This window comes from Zootermopsis nevadensis, unplaced genomic scaffold (genome assembly GCF_977971745.1).
Source record: "Zootermopsis nevadensis isolate Lab colony 2312 unplaced genomic scaffold, Znev_1.0 Znev_ptg000023l, whole genome shotgun sequence".
Taxonomy (NCBI): domain Eukaryota; kingdom Metazoa; phylum Arthropoda; class Insecta; order Blattodea; family Termopsidae; genus Zootermopsis; species Zootermopsis nevadensis.
Window position 1 is genome coordinate 4,344,942 of NW_028259155.1, and position 20,579 is coordinate 4,365,520.

The following is a 20,579-nucleotide window of genomic DNA, read 5'->3' on the forward strand; positions in this document are numbered from 1 at the left end:
TGCTTTCGGTCTGTGCCTCACACGGTCTCTGCCGAACCAGGTCTTTCCACAGACGGCCTGGCAGATGTCGGGTGATAGAGACGCCGTAACCTGCAGGGAGCGAGTCCGGCAGACACCGCGTCCGGCAGTGACCGGGACGTGCACAGACGGTCCTGGCCGGGATAGTGAGGAGAACATTTTGATAAAATTTTTTCAAATTTTTCGAAAAATCAAAAAACGTAGGAAACCGTTCAAAATGCGCACAAAACCACGAATTTTTGAAAAATTCCGTTTTCAAAATTTTTGTCTCAAATTTCAAAAATTCTTATTTATCTTTGCGTTTCATGCCGTTTGCAACCATTTTCGATTTTTTTGAAATTTCGTCAATTTTTGAAATTTCTCAAAGGGGTACCCCTTTGAAGATTTTCAAAATTTTCGAAAATTTTCGTAAAATAAAAAAACGTAGGAAATCGTCCAGAAAGCGCACAAAACTAAGAATTTTTGAAAATTTTCAACTTTTAATTTTTTTCAGAATTTTTCGAAAATTCTTGGTTATGTGCGCTTTTCAGAAGATTTGCAGCGCTTTTTGATTTCTCTAAAATTTCGAAAAAATTGAAAATATTTTTTCTAAATTTGACCTGTACCTTCCCTATCAGAACTGGACTCTGCCAGACCCCGACCCTGCTATTGTCTACTTCACACAGTCTCAGCCGTACTCTGTCTGTGCCTCAACCGGTATCTGCTTTACACGGCGTGATTCACCAGGTCTCTGCTTGACTCCGTCTCTGGTTAACAGGGTCTCTGCGTGACTAGGCCTGTGCCTCACCGGTCTCTGCTTGATACGGTATGTGCATCAGCCTGTTCATGCTTGACTCTGTCTCTGCCTCGCCCGAGCTCTGCTTCCCATTTTCTGTGACTCACCACGTCTTCGCCTCACTCTGTCTGTGTCACACTTCTCTCCTTGCTTTCGGTCTGTGCCTCACACGGTCTCTGCCGAACCAGGTCTTTCCACAGACGGCCTGGCAGATGTCGGGTGATAGAGACGCCGTAACCTGCAGGGAGCGAGTCCGGCAGACACCGCGTCCGGCAGTGACCGGGACGTGCACAGACGGTCCTGGCCGGGATAGTGAGGAGAAAATTTTGATAAAATTTTTTCAAATTTTTCGAAAAATCAAAAAACGTAGGAAACCGTTCAAAATGCGCACAAAACCACGAATTTTTGAAAAATTCCGTTTTCAAAATTTTTGTCTCAAATTTCAAAAATTCTTATTTATCTTTGCGTTTCATGCCGTTTGCAACCATTTTCGATTTTTTTGAAATTTCGTCAATTTTTGAAATTTCTCAAAGGGGTACCCCTTTGAAGATTTTCAAAATTTTCGAAAATTTTCGAAAAATCAAAAAACGTAGGAAATCGTCCAGAAAGCGCACAAAACTAAGAATTTTTGAAAATTTTCAACTTTTAATTTTTTTCAGAATTTTTCGAAAATTCTTGGTTATGTGCGCTTTTCAGAAGATTTGCAGCGCTTTTTGATTTTTCTAAAATTTCGAAAAAATTGAAAATATTTTTTCTAAATTTGACCTGTAGCTTCCCTATCAGAACTAGACTCTGCCAGACCCCGACCCTGCTATGGTCTACTTCACACAGTCTCAGCCGTACTCTGTCTGTGCCTCAACCGGTATCTGCTTTACACGGCGTGATTCACCAGGTCTCTGCTTGACTCCGTCTCTGGTTAACAGGGTCTCTGCGTGACTCGGCCTGTGCCTCACCGGTCTCTGCTTGATACGGTATGTGCATCAGCCTGTTCATGCTTGACTCTGTCTCTGCCTCGCCCGAGCTCTGCTTCCCATTTTCTGTGACTCACCACGTCTTCGCCTCACTCTGTCTGTGTCACACTTCTCTCCTTGCTTTCGGTCTGTGCCTCACACGGTCTCTGCCGAACCAGGTCTTTCCACAGACGGCCTGGCAGATGTCGGGTGATAGAGACGCCGTAACCTGCAGGGAGCGAGTCCGGCAGACACCGCGTCCGGCAGTGACCGGGACGTGCACAGACGGTCCTGGCCGGGATAGTGAGGAGAACATTTTGATAAAATTTTTTCAAATTTTTCGAAAAATCAAAAAACGTAGGAAACCGTTCAAAATGCGCACAAAACCACGAATTTTTGAAAAATTCCGTTTTCAAAATTTTTGTCTCAAATTTCAAAAATTCTTATTTATCTTTGCGTTTCATGCCGTTTGCAACCATTTTCGATTTTTTTGAAATTTCGTCAATTTTTGAAATTTCTCAAAGGGGTACCCCTTTGAAGATTTTCAAAATTTTCGAAAATTTTCGAAAAATAAAAAAACGTAGGAAATCGTCCAGAAAGCGCACAAAACTAAGAATTTTTGAAAATTTTCAACTTTTAATTTTTTTCAGAATTTTTCGAAAATTCTTGGTTATGTGCGCTTTTCAGAAGATTTGCAGCGCTTTTTGATTTTTCTAAAATTTCGAAAAAATTGAAAATATTTTTTCTAAATTTGACCTGTAGCTTCCCTATCAGAACTAGACTCTGCCAGACCCCGACCCTGCTATGGTCTACTTCACACAGTCTCAGCCGTACTCTGTCTGTGCCTCAACCGGTATCTGCTTTACACGGCGTGATTCACCAGGTCTCTGCTTGACTCCGTCTCTGGTTAACAGGGTCTCTGCGTGACTCGGCCTGTGCCTCACCGGTCTCTGCTTGATACGGTATGTGCATCAGCCTGTTCATGCTTGACTCTGTCTCTGCCTCGCCCGAGCTCTGCTTCCCATTTTCTGTGACTCACCACGTCTTCGCCTCACTCTGTCTGTGTCACACTTCTCTCCTTGCTTTCGGTCTGTGCCTCACACGGTCTCTGCCGAACCAGGTCTTTCCACAGACGGCCTGGCAGATGTCGGGTGATAGAGACGCCGTAACCTGCAGGGAGCGAGTCCGGCAGACACCGCGTCCGGCAGTGACCGGGACGTGCACAGACGGTCCTGGCCGGGATAGTGAGGAGAACATTTTGATAAAATTTTTTCAAATTTTTCGAAAAATCAAAAAACGTAGGAAACCGTTCAAAATGCGCACAAAACCACGAATTTTTGAAAAATTCCGTTTTCAAAATTTTTGTCTCAAATTTCAAAAATTCTTATTTATCTTTGCGTTTCATGCCGTTTGCAACCATTTTCGATTTTTTTGAAATTTCGTCAATTTTTGAAATTTCTCAAAGGGGTACCCCTTTGAAGATTTTCAAAATTTTCGAAAATTTTCGTAAAATAAAAAAACGTAGGAAATCGTCCAGAAAGCGCACAAAACTAAGAATTTTTGAAAATTTTCAACTTTTAATTTTTTTCAGAATTTTTCGAAAATTCTTGGTTATGTGCGCTTTTCAGAAGATTTGCAGCGCTTTTTGATTTCTCTAAAATTTCGAAAAAATTGAAAATATTTTTTCTAAATTTGACCTGTACCTTCCCTATCAGAACTGGACTCTGCCAGACCCCGACCCTGCTATTGTCTACTTCACACAGTCTCAGCCGTACTCTGTCTGTGCCTCAACCGGTATCTGCTTTACACGGCGTGATTCACCAGGTCTCTGCTTGACTCCGTCTCTGGTTAACAGGGTCTCTGCGTGACTAGGCCTGTGCCTCACCGGTCTCTGCTTGATACGGTATGTGCATCAGCCTGTTCATGCTTGACTCTGTCTCTGCCTCGCCCGAGCTCTGCTTCCCATTTTCTGTGACTCACCACGTCTTCGCCTCACTCTGTCTGTGTCACACTTCTCTCCTTGCTTTCGGTCTGTGCCTCACACGGTCTCTGCCGAACCAGGTCTTTCCACAGACGGCCTGGCAGATGTCGGGTGATAGAGACGCCGTAACCTGCAGGGAGCGAGTCCGGCAGACACCGCGTCCGGCAGTGACCGGGACGTGCACAGACGGTCCTGGCCGGGATAGTGAGGAGAAAATTTTGATAAAATTTTTTCAAATTTTTCGAAAAATCAAAAAACGTAGGAAACCGTTCAAAATGCGCACAAAACCACGAATTTTTGAAAAATTCCGTTTTCAAAATTTTTGTCTCAAATTTCAAAAATTCTTATTTATCTTTGCGTTTCATGCCGTTTGCAACCATTTTCGATTTTTTTGAAATTTCGTCAATTTTTGAAATTTCTCAAAGGGGTACCCCTTTGAAGATTTTCAAAATTTTCGAAAATTTTCGAAAAATCAAAAAACGTAGGAAATCGTCCAGAAAGCGCACAAAACTAAGAATTTTTGAAAATTTTCAACTTTTAATTTTTTTCAGAATTTTTCGAAAATTCTTGGTTATGTGCGCTTTTCAGAAGATTTGCAGCGCTTTTTGATTTTTCTAAAATTTCGAAAAAATTGAAAATATTTTTTCTAAATTTGACCTGTAGCTTCCCTATCAGAACTAGACTCTGCCAGACCCCGACCCTGCTATGGTCTACTTCACACAGTCTCAGCCGTACTCTGTCTGTGCCTCAACCGGTATCTGCTTTACACGGCGTGATTCACCAGGTCTCTGCTTGACTCCGTCTCTGGTTAACAGGGTCTCTGCGTGACTCGGCCTGTGCCTCACCGGTCTCTGCTTGATACGGTATGTGCATCAGCCTGTTCATGCTTGACTCTGTCTCTGCCTCGCCCGAGCTCTGCTTCCCATTTTCTGTGACTCACCACGTCTTCGCCTCACTCTGTCTGTGTCACACTTCTCTCCTTGCTTTCGGTCTGTGCCTCACACGGTCTCTGCCGAACCAGGTCTTTCCACAGACGGCCTGGCAGATGTCGGGTGATAGAGACGCCGTAACCTGCAGGGAGCGAGTCCGGCAGACACCGCGTCCGGCAGTGACCGGGACGTGCACAGACGGTCCTGGCCGGGATAGTGAGGAGAACATTTTGATAAAATTTTTTCAAATTTTTCGAAAAATCAAAAAACGTAGGAAACCGTTCAAAATGCGCACAAAACCACGAATTTTTGAAAAATTCCGTTTTCAAAATTTTTGTCTCAAATTTCAAAAATTCTTATTTATCTTTGCGTTTCATGCCGTTTGCAACCATTTTCGATTTTTTTGAAATTTCGTCAATTTTTGAAATTTCTCAAAGGGGTACCCCTTTGAAGATTTTCAAAATTTTCGAAAATTTTCGTAAAATAAAAAAACGTAGGAAATCGTCCAGAAAGCGCACAAAACTAAGAATTTTTGAAAATTTTCAACTTTTAATTTTTTTCAGAATTTTTCGAAAATTCTTGGTTATGTGCGCTTTTCAGAAGATTTGCAGCGCTTTTTGATTTCTCTAAAATTTCGAAAAAATTGAAAATATTTTTTCTAAATTTGACCTGTACCTTCCCTATCAGAACTGGACTCTGCCAGACCCCGACCCTGCTATTGTCTACTTCACACAGTCTCAGCCGTACTCTGTCTGTGCCTCAACCGGTATCTGCTTTACACGGCGTGATTCACCAGGTCTCTGCTTGACTCCGTCTCTGGTTAACAGGGTCTCTGCGTGACTAGGCCTGTGCCTTACCGGTCTCTGCTTGATACGGTATGAGCATCAGCCTGTTCATGCTTGACTCTGTCTCTGCCTCGCCAGAGCTCTGCTTCCCATTTTCTGTGACTCACCACGTCTTCGCCTCACTCTGTCTGTGTCACACTTCTCTCCTTGCTTTCGGTCTGTGCCTCACCCGGTCTCTGCCGAACCAGGTCTTTCCACAGACGGCCTGGCAGATGTCGGGTGATAGAGACGCCGTAACCTGCAGGGAGCGAGTCCGGCAGACACCGCGTCCGGCAGTGACCGGGACGTGCACAGACGGTCCTGGCCGGGATAGTGAGGAGAAAATTTTGATAAAATTTTTTCAAATTTTTCGAAAAATCAAAAAACGTAGGAAACCGTTCAAAATGCGCACAAAACCACGAATTTTTGAAAAATTCCGTTTTCAAAATTTTTGTCTCAAATTTCAAAAATTCTTATTTATCTTTGCGTTTCATGCCGTTTGCAACCATTTTCGATTTTTTTGAAATTTCGTCAATTTTTGAAATTTCTCAAAGGGGTACCCCTTTGAAGATTTTCAAAATTTTCGAAAATTTTCGAAAAATAAAAAAACGTAGGAAATCGTCCAGAAAGCGCACAAAACTAAGAATTTTTGAAAATTTTCAACTTTTAATTTTTTTCAGAATTTTTCGAAAATTCTTGGTTATGTGCGCTTTTCAGAAGATTTGCAGCGCTTTTTGATTTCTCTAAAATTTCGAAAAAATTGAAAATATTTTTTCTAAATTTGACCTGTACCTTCCCTATCAGAACTAGACTCTGCCAGACCCCGACCCTGCTATTGTCTACTTCACACAGTCTCAGCCGTACTCTGTCTGTGCCTCAACCGGTATCTGCTTTACACGGCGTGATTCACCAGGTCTCTGCTTGACTCCGTCTCTGGTTAACAGGGTCTCTGCGTGACTAGGCCTGTGCCTCACCGGTCTCTGCTTGATACGGTATGTGCATCAGCCTGTTCATGCTTGACTCTGTCTCTGCCTCGCCAGAGCTCTGCTTCCCATTTTCTGTGACTCACCACGTCTTCGCCTCACTCTGTCTGTGTCACACTTCTCTCATTGCTTTCGGTCTGTGCCTCACACGGTCTCTGCCGAACCAGGTCTTTCCACAGACGGCCTGGCAGATGTCGGGTGATAGAGACGCCGTAACCTGCAGGGAGCGAGTCCGGCAGACACCGCGTCCGGCAGTGACCGGGACGTGCACAGACGGTCCTGGCCGGGATAGTGAGGAGAAAATTTTGATAAAATTTTTTCAAATTTTTCGAAAAATCAAAAAACGTAGGAAACCGTTCAAAATGCGCACAAAACCACGAATTTTTGAAAAATTCCGTTTTCAAAATTTTTGTCTCAAATTTCAAAAATTCTTATTTATCTTTGCGTTTCATGCCGTTTGCAACCATTTTCGATTTTTTTGAAATTTCGTCAATTTTTGAAATTTCTCAAAGGGGTACCCCTTTGAAGATTTTCAAAATTTTCGAAAATTTTCGAAAAATAAAAAAACGTAGGAAATCGTCCAGAAAGCGCACAAAACTAAGAATTTTTGAAAATTTTCAACTTTTAATTTTTTTCAGAATTTTTCGAAAATTCTTGGTTATGTGCGCTTTTCAGAAGATTTGCAGCGCTTTTTGATTTCTCTAAAATTTCGAAAAAATTGAAAATATTTTTTCTAAATTTGACCTGTACCTTCCCTATCAGAACTAGACTCTGCCAGACCCCGACCCTGCTATTGTCTACTTCACACAGTCTCAGCCGTACTCTGTCTGTGCCTCAACCGGTATCTGCTTTACACGGCGTGATTCACCAGGTCTCTGCTTGACTCCGTCTCTGGTTAACAGGGTCTCTGCGTGACTAGGCCTGTGCCTCACCGGTCTCTGCTTGATACGGTATGTGCATCAGCCTGTTCATGCTTGACTCTGTCTCTGCCTCGCCCGAGCTCTGCTTCCCATTTTCTGTGACTCACCACGTCTTCGCCTCACTCTGTCTGTGTCACACTTCTCTCCTTGCTTTCGGTCTGTGCATCACCCGGTCTCTGCCGAACCAGGTCTTTCCACAGACGGCCTGGCAGATGTCGGGTGATAGAGACGCCGTAACCTGCAGGGAGCGAGTCCGGCAGACACCGCGTCCGGCAGTGACCGGGACGTGCACAGACGGTCCTGGCCGGGATAGTGAGGAGAAAATTTTGATAAAATTTTTTCAAATTTTTCGAAAAATCAAAAAACGTAGGAAACCGTTCAAAATGCGCACAAAACCACGAATTTTTGAAAAATTCCGTTTTCAAAATTTTTGTCTCAAATTTCAAAAATTCTTATTTATCTTTGCGTTTCATGCCGTTTGCAACCATTTTCGATTTTTTTGAAATTTCGTCAATTTTTGAAATTTCTCAAAGGGGTACCCCTTTGAAGATTTTCAAAATTTTCGAAAATTTTCGTAAAATAAAAAAACGTAGGAAATCGTCCAGAAAGCGCACAAAACTAAGAATTTTTGAAAATTTTCAACTTTTAATTTTTTTCAGAATTTTTCGAAAATTCTTGGTTATGTGCGCTTTTCAGAAGATTTGCAGCGCTTTTTGATTTCTCTAAAATTTCGAAAAAATTGAAAATATTTTTTCTAAATTTGACCTCTACCTTCCCTATCAGAACTGGACTCTGCCAGACCCCGACCCTGCTATTGTCTACTTCACACAGTCTCAGCCGTACTCTGTCTGTGCCTCAACCGGTATCTGCTTTACACGGCGTGATTCACCAGGTCTCTGCTTGACTCCGTCTCTGGTTAACAGGGTCTCTGCGTGACTAGGCCTGTGCCTCACCGGTCTCTGCTTGATACGGTATGTGCATCAGCCTGTTCATGCTTGACTCTGTCTCTGCCTCGCCAGAGCTCTGCTTCCCATTTTCTGTGACTCACCACGTCTTCGCCTCACTCTGTCTGTGTCACACTTCTCTCCTTGCTTTCGGTCTGTGCCTCACCCGGTCTCTGCCGAACCAGGTCTTTCCACAGACGGCCTGGCAGATGTCGGGTGATAGAGACGCCGTAACCTGCAGGGAGCGAGTCCGGCAGACACCGCGTCCGGCAGTGACCGGGACGTGCACAGACGGTCCTGGCCGGGATAGTGAGGAGAAAATTTTGATAAAATTTTTTCAAATTTTTCGAAAAATCAAAAAACGTAGGAAACCGTTCAAAATGCGCACAAAACCACGAATTTTTGAAAAATTCCGTTTTCAAAATTTTTGTCTCAAATTTCAAAAATTCTTATTTATCTTTGCGTTTCATGCCGTTTGCAACCATTTTCGATTTTTTTGAAATTTCGTCAATTTTTGAAATTTCTCAAAGGGGTACCCCTTTGAAGATTTTCAAAATTTTCGAAAATTTTCGAAAAATCAAAAAACGTAGGAAATCGTCCAGAAAGCGCACAAAACTAAGAATTTTTGAAAATTTTCAACTTTTAATTTTTTTCAGAATTTTTCGAAAATTCTTGGTTATGTGCGCTTTTCAGAAGATTTGCAGCGCTTTTTGATTTTTCTAAAATTTCGAAAAAATTGAAAATATTTTTTCTAAATTTGACCTGTAGCTTCCCTATCAGAACTAGACTCTGCCAGACCCCGACCCTGCTATGGTCTACTTCACACAGTCTCAGCCGTACTCTGTCTGTGCCTCAACCGGTATCTGCTTTACACGGCGTGATTCACCAGGTCTCTGCTTGACTCCGTCTCTGGTTAACAGGGTCTCTGCGTGACTCGGCCTGTGCCTCACCGGTCTCTGCTTGATACGGTATGTGCATCAGCCTGTTCATGCTTGACTCTGTCTCTGCCTCGCCCGAGCTCTGCTTCCCATTTTCTGTGACTCACCACGTCTTCGCCTCACTCTGTCTGTGTCACACTTCTCTCCTTGCTTTCGGTCTGTGCCTCACACGGTCTCTGCCGAACCAGGTCTTTCCACAGACGGCCTGGCAGATGTCGGGTGATAGAGACGCCGTAACCTGCAGGGAGCGAGTCCGGCAGACACCGCGTCCGGCAGTGACCGGGACGTGCACAGACGGTCCTGGCCGGGATAGTGAGGAGAAAATTTTGATAAAATTTTTTCAAATTTTTCGAAAAATCAAAAAACGTAGGAAACCGTTCAAAATGCGCACAAAACCACGAATTTTTGAAAAATTCCGTTTTCAAAATTTTTGTCTCAAATTTCAAAAATTCTTATTTATCTTTGCGTTTCATGCCGTTTGCAACCATTTTCGATTTTTTTGAAATTTCGTCAATTTTTGAAATTTCTCAAAGGGGTACCCCTTTGAAGATTTTCAAAATTTTCGAAAATTTTCGAAAAATCAAAAAACGTAGGAAATCGTCCAGAAAGCGCACAAAACTAAGAATTTTTGAAAATTTTCAACTTTTAATTTTTTTCAGAATTTTTCGAAAATTCTTGGTTATGTGCGCTTTTCAGAAGATTTGCAGCGCTTTTTGATTTCTATAAAATTTCGAAAAAATTGAAAATATTTTTTCTAAATTTGACCTGTACCTTCCCTATCAGAACTAGACTCTGCCAGACCCCGACCCTGCTATTGTCTACTTCACACAGTCTCAGCCGTACTCTGTCTGTGCCTCAACCGGTATCTGCTTTACACGGCGTGATTCACCAGGTCTCTGCTTGACTCCGTCTCTGGTTAACAGGGACTCTGCGTGACTAGGCCTGTGCCTCACCGGTCTCTGCTTGATACGGTATGTGCATCAGCCTGTTCATGCTTGACTCTGTCTCTGCCTCGCCCGAGCTCTGCTTCCCATTTTCTGTGACTCACCACGTCTTCGCCTCACTCTGTCTGTGTCACACTTCTCTCCTTGCTTTCGGTCTGTGCCTCACCCGGTCTCTGCCGAACCAGGTCTTTCCACAGACGGCCTGGCAGATGTCGGGTGATAGAGACGCCGTAACCTGCAGGGAGCGAGTCCGGCAGACACCGCGTCCGGCAGTGACCGGGACGTGCACAGACGGTCCTGGCCGGGATAGTGAGGAGAAAATTTTGATAAAATTTTTTCAAATTTTTCGAAAAATCAAAAAACGTAGGAAACCGTTCAAAATGCGCACAAAACCAAGAATTTTTGAAAAATTCCGTTTTCAAAATTTTTGTCTCAAATTTCAAAAATTCTTTTTTATCTTTGCGTTTCATGCCGTTTGCAACATTTTCGATTTTTTTGAAATTTCTCAAAGATTTACAAAATTTTCGAAAATTTTCGAAAAATCAAAAAACGTAGGAAATCGTCCAGAAAGCGCACAAAACTAAGAATTTTTGAAAATTTTCAACTTTTAATTTTTTTCAGAATTTTTCGAAAATTCTTGGTTATGTGCGCTTTTCAGAAGATTTGCAGCGCTTTTTGATTTTTCTAAAATTTCGAAAAAATTGAAATTATTTTTTCTAAATTTGACCTGTACCTTCCCTATCAGAACTAGACTCTGCCAGACCCCGACCCTACTATTGTCTACTTCACACAGTCTCAGCCGTACTCTGTCTGTGCCTCAACCGGTATCTGCTTTACACGGCGTGATTCACCAGGTCTCTGCTTGGCTCCGTCTCTGGTTAACAGGGTCTCTGCGTGACTCGGCCTGTGCCTCACCGGTCTCTGCTTGATACGGTATGTGCATCAGCCTGTTCATGCTTGACTCTGTCTCTGCCACGCCCGAGCTCTGCTTCCCATTTTCTGTGACTCACCACGTCTTCGCCTCACTCTGTCTGTCACACTTCTCTCCTTGCTTTCGGTCTGTGCCTCACACGGTCTCTGCCAAACCAGGTCTTTCCACAGACGGCCTGGCAGATGTCGGGTGATAGAGACGCCGTAACCTGCAGGGAGCGAGTCCGGCAGACACCGCGTCCGGCAGTGACCGGGACGTGCACAGACGGTCCTGGCCGGGATAGTGAGGAGAAAATTTTGATAAAATTTTTTTCAAATTTTTCGAAAAATCAAAAAACGTAGGAAACCGTTCAAAATGCGCACAAAACCACGAATTTTTGAAAAATTCCGTTTTCAAAATTTTTGTCTCAAATTTCAAAAATTCTTATTTATCTTTGCGTTTCATGCCGTTTGCAACCATTTTCGATTTTTTTGAAATTTCGACAATTTTTGAAATTTCTCATTTCAAAATTTTCGAAAATTTTCGAAAAATCAAAAAACGTAGGAAATCGTCCAGAAAGCGCACAAAACTAAGAATTTTTGAAAATTTTCAACTTTTAATTTTTTTCAGAATTTTTCGAAAATTCTTGGTTATGTGCGCTTTTCAGAAGATTTGCAGCGCTTTTTGATTTTTCTAAAATTTCGAAAAAATTGAAATTATTTTTTCTAAATTTGACCTGTACCTTCCCTATCAGAACTAGACTCTGCCAGACCCCGACCCTACTATTGTCTACTTCACACAGTCTCAGCCGTACTCTGTCTGTGCCTCAACCGGTATCTGCTTTACACGGCGTGATTCACCAGGTCTCTGCTTGGCTCCGTCTCTGGTTAACAGGGTCTCTGCGTGACTCGGCCTGTGCCTCACCGGTCTCTGCTTGATACGGTATGTGCATCAGCCTGTTCATGCTTGACTCTGTCTCTGCCTCGCCCGAGCACTGCTTCCCATTTTCTGTGACTCACCACGTCTTCACCTCACTCTGTCTGTGTCACACTTCTCTCCTTGCTTTCGGTCTGTGCCTCACACGGTCTCTGCCGAACCAGGTCTTTCCACAGACGGCCTGGCAGATGTCGGGTATTAGAGACGCCGTAACCTGCAGGGAGCGAGTCCGGCAGACACCGCGTCCGGCAGTGACCGGGACGTGCACAGACGGTCCTGGCCGGGATAGTGAGGAGAACATTTTGATAAAATTTTTTCAAATTTTTCGAAAAATCAAAAAACGTAGGAAACCGTTCAAAATGCGCACAAAACCACGAATTTTTTAAAAATTCCGTTTTCAAAATTTTTGTCTCAAATTTCAAAAATTCTTATTTATCTTTGCGTTTCATGCCGTTTGCAACCATTTTCGATTTTTTTGAAATTTCGTCAATTTTTGAAATTTCTCAAAGGGGTACCCCTTTGAAGATTTTCAAAATTTTCGAAAATTTTCGAAAAATCAAAAAACGTAGGAAATCGTCCAGAAAGCGCACAAAACTAAGAATTTTTGAAAATTTTCAACTTTTAATTTTTTTCAGAATTTTTCGAAAATTCTTGGTTATGTGCACTTTTCAGAAGATTTGCAGCGCTTTTTGATTTTTCTAAAATTTCGAAAAAATTGAAAATATTTTTTCTAAATTTGACCTGTAGCTTCCCTATCAGAACTAGACTCTGCCAGACCCCGACCCTGCTATGGTCTACTTCACACAGTCTCAGCCGTACTCTGTCTGTGCCTCAACCGGTATCTGCTTTACACGGCGTGATTCACCAGGTCTCTGCTTGACTCCGTCTCTGGTTAACAGGGTCTCTGCGTGACTCGGCCTGTGCCTCACCGGTCTCTGCTTGATACGGTATGTGCATCAGCCTGTTCATGCTTGACTCTGTCTCTGCCTCGCCCGAGCTCTGCTTCCCATTTTCTGTGACTCACCACGTCTTCGCCTCACTCTGTCTGTGTCACACTTCTCTCCTTGCTTTCGGTCTGTGCCTCACACGGTCTCTGCCGAACCAGGTCTTTCCACAGACGGCCTGGCAGATGTCGGGTGATAGAGACGCCGTAACCTGCAGGGAGCGAGTCCGGCAGACACCGCGTCCGGCAGTGACCGGGACGTGCACAGACGGTCCTGGCCGGGATAGTGAGGAGAACATTTTGATAAAATTTTTTCAAATTTTTCGAAAAATCAAAAAACGTATCAAACCGTTCAAAATGCGCACAAAACCACGAATTTTTGAAAAATTCCGTTTTCAAAATTTTTGTCTCAAATTTCAAAAATTCTTATTTATCTTTGCGTTTCATGCCGTTTGCAACCATTTTCGATTTTTTTGAAATTTCGTCAATTTTTGAAATTTCTCAAATTTCCCTTTGAAGATTTTCAAAATTTTCGAAAATTTTCGAAAAATCAAAAAACGTAGGAAATCGTCCAGAAAGCGCACAAAACTATGAATTTTTGAAAATTTTGAACTTTTAATTTTTTTTCAGAATTTTTCGAAAATTCTTGGTTATGTGCGCTTTTCAGAAGATTTGCAGCGCTTTTTGATTTTTCTAAAATTTCGAAAAAATTGAAAATATTTTTTCTAAATTTGACCTGACCCTTCCCTATCAGAACTAGACTCTGCCAGACCCCGACCCTGCTATTGTCTAGTTCACACAGTCTCAGCCGTACTCTGTCTGTGACTCAACCGGTATCTGCTTTACACGGCGTGATTCACCAGGTCTTTATCTTTGCGTTTCATGCCGTTTGCAACCATTTTCAATTTTTTTTTAAATTTCGACAATTTTTGAAATTTCTCAAAGGGGTACCCCTTTGAAGATTTTCAAAATTTTCGAAAATTTTGAATATTTTTTCTACTCTCCTCAGGAGAGGCTTCTCAAACTCGGTCAATGCTCACACTGTCTCTGTCGGACTCGGCCTTTATCTCACACGGTTGCTGGCTGCCTCGGTGTGTGCACCAAGCGGCCTCTGCAGGACTCGGTCTCTGGTGGTCAGGGTCAGTCTTACGTGTTATCTGCAGCACGTCGGCTGTCAGAGTCGGCATGTCAGAGCCGTGCACGCAGATACCGGTCCGTGCTGAGCCCAAGGCAGGCACCGACCGCTTACGTCAGAGACACATTTCTTGAGAAACAGTCCGAGAGAGATCAGTTCTGCAAGGTACATGGAGGGGGAGTTTTGAAAAATTTCAAAATTTTCAAAAAAACAAAAAACGCTGGAAATTGTCGAAAAGGCGGAGAAAACCAAGAATTTCTGAAAAAATTCACATCCAATTTTTTTTCCAAAATTTTGAAAATTTCTTGGTTTTGTGCGCTTTTCAGACAATTTCCAGTATTTTTTTTTCGAAAATTTTGAAAAATATGATTATTTTTCTACTCTCCCCAAGAGATGCCTGTCAAACTCGGTCAATGCCTCACACATGTCTCTGTCGGACTCGGCCTCTATCTCACACGGTTGCTGGCTGTCTCGGTGTGTGCACCAAGTGGCCTCTGCAGGACTCGGTCTCTGGCGGTCAGGGTCAGCCTTACGTGTTATCTGCAGCACGTCGGCTCTCAGTGTCGGTATGTCAGAGGCGTGCATTCAGATACCGGTCCGTGCTGAGCCCGAGGCAGGCACCGACCGCTTACGTCAGAGAGACAGTGCTTGAGAAACAGTCCGATAGAGATCGTTTCTGCATGGCATGAGGAGGGATTGATTTGAAATTTCCAAAATTTTGAAAAAATCAAAAAATGCTGGAAATTATTCAAAAAGCACACAATACAAAAAAATGTTTGTAAAACGAAGCATTTCAGTATTTTCTGATTTTTCGAAAATGTTGAAAAATTTGAATATTTTTTCTACTTTCCCCGAGAGATGCTTGTTAAACTATGTGATTGTCTCACCCTTTCTCTGTCGGACTCGGCACGGACAGGTTGAGGCAGAGACGGAGTGTAGCACAAACCGTCTTACAGAGCCCGAATGGTAGATACGAATTCTTGCAGAGATCGATTGTGGCAGAGACCGAATCCGGCACAGACCGTGTGATACAGACACTGAATCCAGCTGAGACCGAGCCTTGCAAAGACAGTGTGATGAGAATTTTATAAAAAAATAAATTTTTTCAGAATTTTCAATATGTAGGAGGCTGAAAATTTACAAAAGCTCATAAAACTTAAACGTGTTGAATCTTATGAACCTCTGAAACTTTTCGAAAATATTTGGAACCTTTTGTTTTTTATAACATTTTCTTAGTTTTTGAAAAGTTATGTATTCACTATATTTCGCAAAGTTTTTAAATATTGTAAGTCTGTTGCCGGACCTCTGGACCGGCGGAGACCTGCTCTGACATTGGCCGGTCCCGGTGTACACCGGGCCTGGTCAAGACTTCTTGGTGGAAATGAAGCCGGGCGAGGACCGTGCATGTCCGTTACCATGTATTGCTGTTACTGGGCTAATCAATGTTCGGGCATGCAGGGACCTTGCCCGACAGTGCATGGAGAAAAAGTGATAGTACTATATAAAAAGAATATATTGTTTCCTAATATAATTAGAATGATAAAAAGTTAATAAATATGTCACCGTATAGCACGCTTAGGAGATATTTATACAATTTTAATTATTTAAAATAATTCTAACATCTGAAAGACGTAGGCATATTTGGAATGATAATTTTAATATTACTCCCAATTAAGTACGTTTTAGATTTTGTGTATATCGCTCAGAATTATTTAAACCGTGAGGGATTACGAAATATTTATGAAAATTCTGGTCACTATAATACGATGGGATTTCAGGGACGAATTTTAAGTTTACAAAATAAAGTGCTTACGAAACTGCCCCTCCCTTATCTTTTAAAACCCGCTGTTCCCGTGTTTTTGGTCACCCTTCACCCTTCACCCTTCATACCCCCCCTCTCCTTGTCACACCCACAAGCACACTCGCTATGGAATGGCTGGCGTTTGCCCAAGGGGGTACGAGCGGAGAATAGGATAGCTTCTTAGACCACAGAAATATCTTTTCTCTCTGTCCTGTAACGCATAAAATTTGCCAAGCTTGTTTAAGGCTATTCTGCGCAGCTGCAAATTAAATTAACTGCTTTAGAGGGGAACTGAAAAAAAAGAATTCTTAATCGAAAGACAATACCATTTAAATTACCAGAAGGCTGTGTATTGAAATAAGTCTGATGCCAATTAATAGCGCAATTGTAAATGACGAGCTGTACAGGTACCAAGTGATAAAAGGACCTAAGTGTTCTGTGAAAACAACAGGAATGTAAAAATATAATCTTTCTCGGGATACAGTTTCTGAACCAACTGATAAAACCATAAAAAATCCTAATCTCGACAGGGTCTCCAGAATACAATTTGAACACGAAACCTCGTAAACAGGAACATGAATCTAAACATTCGACCGCAACATAAATTGCAAATTATAGACTCATGGGAAAACTGCATAAATATATGGAAAATAATCCAATAACTAAATACACATCAACATTTTGAACGTGAAGCTTTGAAGTCAAATTTATATTCACCTACGAAGGATGTTGAATCCATCGTAATATCTGTGTGGACGTCTTGTTAAATGCAAAGTGTACGTAACGGTTATATATATGCAACTACAAGGAAACATAAAAGTCTCCTAAAGTACATATTAGAAAAACTATTTAGAAGCCACCATACCAACCCATAGACGTCGTGGAACCAGCCAAATATAATGAGTATTAGACACTTTAATGACAATATTAACATCCTCACGCCCACTTATTATAATAGTTGTACACACGCCACCATTTCAAAACATTGTATTTAAGTATACGCGTACCCCACTTTAAAATACCAAAAGACGCCTAAAATAGCAACATTTCATCAATATATTCACGACAATTATAACTGATTAACGTGGTTTAATGCCTACATTGTAACATCCAGAACCGAATGCTACAACTCAAAAATAGATACCTCAATAAGTAACTATTACGGTGCATATCCCAATGCTATAATGACGTACATGGGACTCCACGGTTTAACATTATAATCGCTATAAAGAAGTTTAAACAGCTGACTTATAATAGCTACATAATGGCCTCCAAGTTGTCTCTTATGCCTGATTGTGGTCTCCGTACCTAGTTGGCTAAATGGACACCTCCATAGACGTAAACACCTGCGATGGTCGCACAGACGCGTTCAATAACTGGTTTAATAGCCATTTGACGCCTCAACACCTGACCAGTTTAATGTCTAAGACATTTCCATAACAGACTCATGGATGGCCGTCACTGCTATGCCGAATTTCTAGGGGCAAATACGTCTAGTGTAATTTCTCTTCGGGACGAATCCATACCTTTCTGGTACGATGCCTAGTTAAATGATTTTATTCTTGCTGTGTACACGCCTCAATATCTGCCTGGCATAATGGGCGATCCTGTATTTTTCTGGTGTAGCTACTACAAAAGATTAAATAACTCCGAATCTGACTGGTTTTCATAGATGTTTCAAGACGTCGATTCCTAATTCCTACAGTGGTATAACGACAACATCTGACGCATTTAGGCTTCTGTTCCTGCCTGCTGCAATGGGAATATAGTCCTGGACAGATTAGCCTATGTCCAGATTGTGACTGAGTAAGAACATGGATTGGATCGGCCACGAGCTTTCTAGCCAAGGGCTGTGGTGACCACAAAATCGTCTGGCCATGGGCTGGGCTGAACATTTGTTACCTCTGTCTCGGGTGACAGAGAGAGACTGTGTCCTTCAGAGACAGGGTATTGTTAAATTTAAAAAAAATTCGAAATTTTTAAAAGACGCAATTTTTTTTACAAATAGTTCAAATATCACAGAAAAATATCTGAAAAAGTTCAACTTAAATTTGTTTAAAAAGAATTTGAAATTTTTTTGTTTCTTGGAGCATTTATGACGTTTTTGAAATTTTTGGAAAATTTTCAAAATTACTTTTCATTACCGTGTTTCGGCTGTACAACACGCAGACTGGAAAGAATGCATATGTGGGATCCTTGATCTCACCACACCATTCGTCTATCACTGTCACAAGATCACGAGTAAATATTAAGGCACACTTAACTAATTTTAAATCATAGCCAGCACATTCTTTGAGAATATCAGTACCATAGTTTTACTTCGTAATTTCAAAATAATTGCAATAAACCTCAGATTTGTTGGCTGAGAACTACGAATAGTCGCAAATATATTCAAGCTGGATAATACTAAGGCATTAACTGTTTAGAACTCTACTAGATGGGGAAGGTACAGGGGAAGGAGATAGGAAAAGAGAGTCTGGGAGACAAGGACAGACAATAAGACTGAGGAATGTTGGGGCACACCCAGAAGTGTGCAGGGAGGCTGCAGACTCAGACTGCGTGGAACCGAGCGAGCAATTCTGACCCTCCAGGATGCTGGAAGGGGGTTCCCGGGTCAATAGAAGAATATTCCCTCCTGCTACTGCAAGAGCCCAGAATCTGCACAAAGCCCTGAGAAACGCAGTTCCTAAACAGAGCGCCGTGTCCCGAACAATTAGGTTAGAAACGTCATAACCTCAACAACTCGTGGTTAGAAGCTCGTACGGAAATTTAAACACATTCATAAATGCAGACTTATACGTTAAACGAAAAGTCGAATAGAGTATTAAACAACATGGATACATAAACAGAAATCTGACACGTGCATCGGAAAAAGTTGTACCAATAAAAAAGTAACCCTAAGAAAAAATATTAATTTTTCATGCTAACATAGTCAAAATGACCAAAATACATAATGTAAAAATAAACAAGTGCGTATATTTATTAAAAAATAGTTCCTAAATAATATGTTATGGAAGACAGCGTAGCGTAATCTAATAGATGTTTAATCGCAGACACTGTGAAGTCTTAAACATATATACGAGAAGGAAACTGAAGATTTTTAACACGCAATGTGACGAATCCCGCAGAAAATCCATAACATGATGCAGCAAGAACCTCTGAAACGTCGGTAAACTTCTAACAGACTACACGATACAAGAAACACAGAAGACAGCCATCTTCAAAGACGCTGTAGTATAAACCTAAAATAAATTTTATTTTCTCTGAAATCTTAAAGTTAAACCCGCAATTATTTTTATTAAAACTACGGGTATTTTCAAGTACGTGGAAATTTAGAAGGCTGTTACCTGCTTTACTATTTATAAGGTTAGATTTTGTATCTACAAAAGTGGCTCATAGCAAGCGCTGTAGTGTGGATGGAGCATCATTGCTGATGTACAAACTGCACCTTGATTCCCAGGGCAGGATAGAACAGAGGTCATTTAAACTGAACGTGACCTCTTCAGCTCTTGGGCAATCGCTGTTTCACCAGGGGTGAACAAATGTATCCTTTCGCATAAATAAAATTACAAAACCCATTTCCTTATCTACAATAAGACAGTTTGGACTTTCGAAAAATACGAAACTGATGAAGAAATTCTTTGCATAATTTAAAATAACAACATGTCGGCCGCATAAGAGGGGAAAAAACTTTGATTTTACAAAAATTTGATGCTATGGCTGCATGAACACGGATTTAGTATCATAAACCTAACCTAACCTAACCTAACCTAACCTAACCTAACCTAACCCAACCTATCCTAACCTGACCTAACCTAACCCAACTCAACCTAACCAAACCAAACCTAACCCAACCTTACCTTTCTTACCTATAACAACCTAATCGCACTTAACCTAACCAAACGTAATCTAACTTAACCTAACCTAAACCTAACCTAACCCAACCTATCCTAACCTAACCTAACCTAACTCAACCTAACCGAACCTAACCTAACCCAACCTATCCTAACCTGACCTAATCTAACCCAACTCAACCTAACCTAACCTAACCTAACCTAACCTAACTCAACCTAACCGAACCTAACCTAACCCAACCTTACCTTTCTTACCTATAACAACCTAATCAAACTTAACCTAACCAAACGTAACCTAACTTAACCTAACCTAAACCTAACCTAACCCAACCTATCCTAACCTAATCTAACGTACGATACATCTATCTTGATGTATAATGATTAAAGAAGGCGTAAGACAACACATAATTGGTATAATTGCAAATTAAGTCATCTAAGTTATAAAACTGACGTAATGTTCAAGAATTCAAAATTTTCAAATAACACACGCGTTCCGGTACGGAATACATATTTTCAATCTTATTTTCAAAATCCTTGATAAAACAACGGTACATGAACACAATATAACTGCTTATCATGCAAATACTTTGCTGAAAAACTGAGAAATATATTAACTTACCTCCTTGTTGTTCCAGCTTTGCTCGAATCTCGATTGTACATGGTGTTGGCAACACTGTAGTCTTCTGCGTTCTGTGCCAGCAGTTTGGGAAACACTATATGCCTTTCATACCTACAAAACAGACAAATTTGTCAATATTTTATCAATCAAAATATATAAAGCACCTAAACACCAT

General features: G+C 41.4%; 1 protein-coding gene across 8 annotated transcripts in view; it reads right to left on the reverse strand.

Annotated features, from left to right (window-relative positions):
- The window catches only part of LOC110831251 (cytosolic carboxypeptidase 6), a 323,299-nt gene that overhangs the window by 67,476 nt on the left and 235,244 nt on the right, over window positions 1-20,579 (reverse strand). For all 8 annotated transcript variants that reach the window (XR_015536683.1, XR_015536682.1, XR_015536680.1 and 5 more), the window contains one exon: window positions 20,405-20,515. Coding sequence is in view for 4 of the 8 variants with exons in the window: in XM_022067026.2 (XP_021922718.1) it covers window positions 20,405-20,515 (111 nt within the window). In the remaining 4 variants the exon portion in view is untranslated. The remainder of the gene's footprint in view (window positions 1-20,404; window positions 20,516-20,579) is intronic.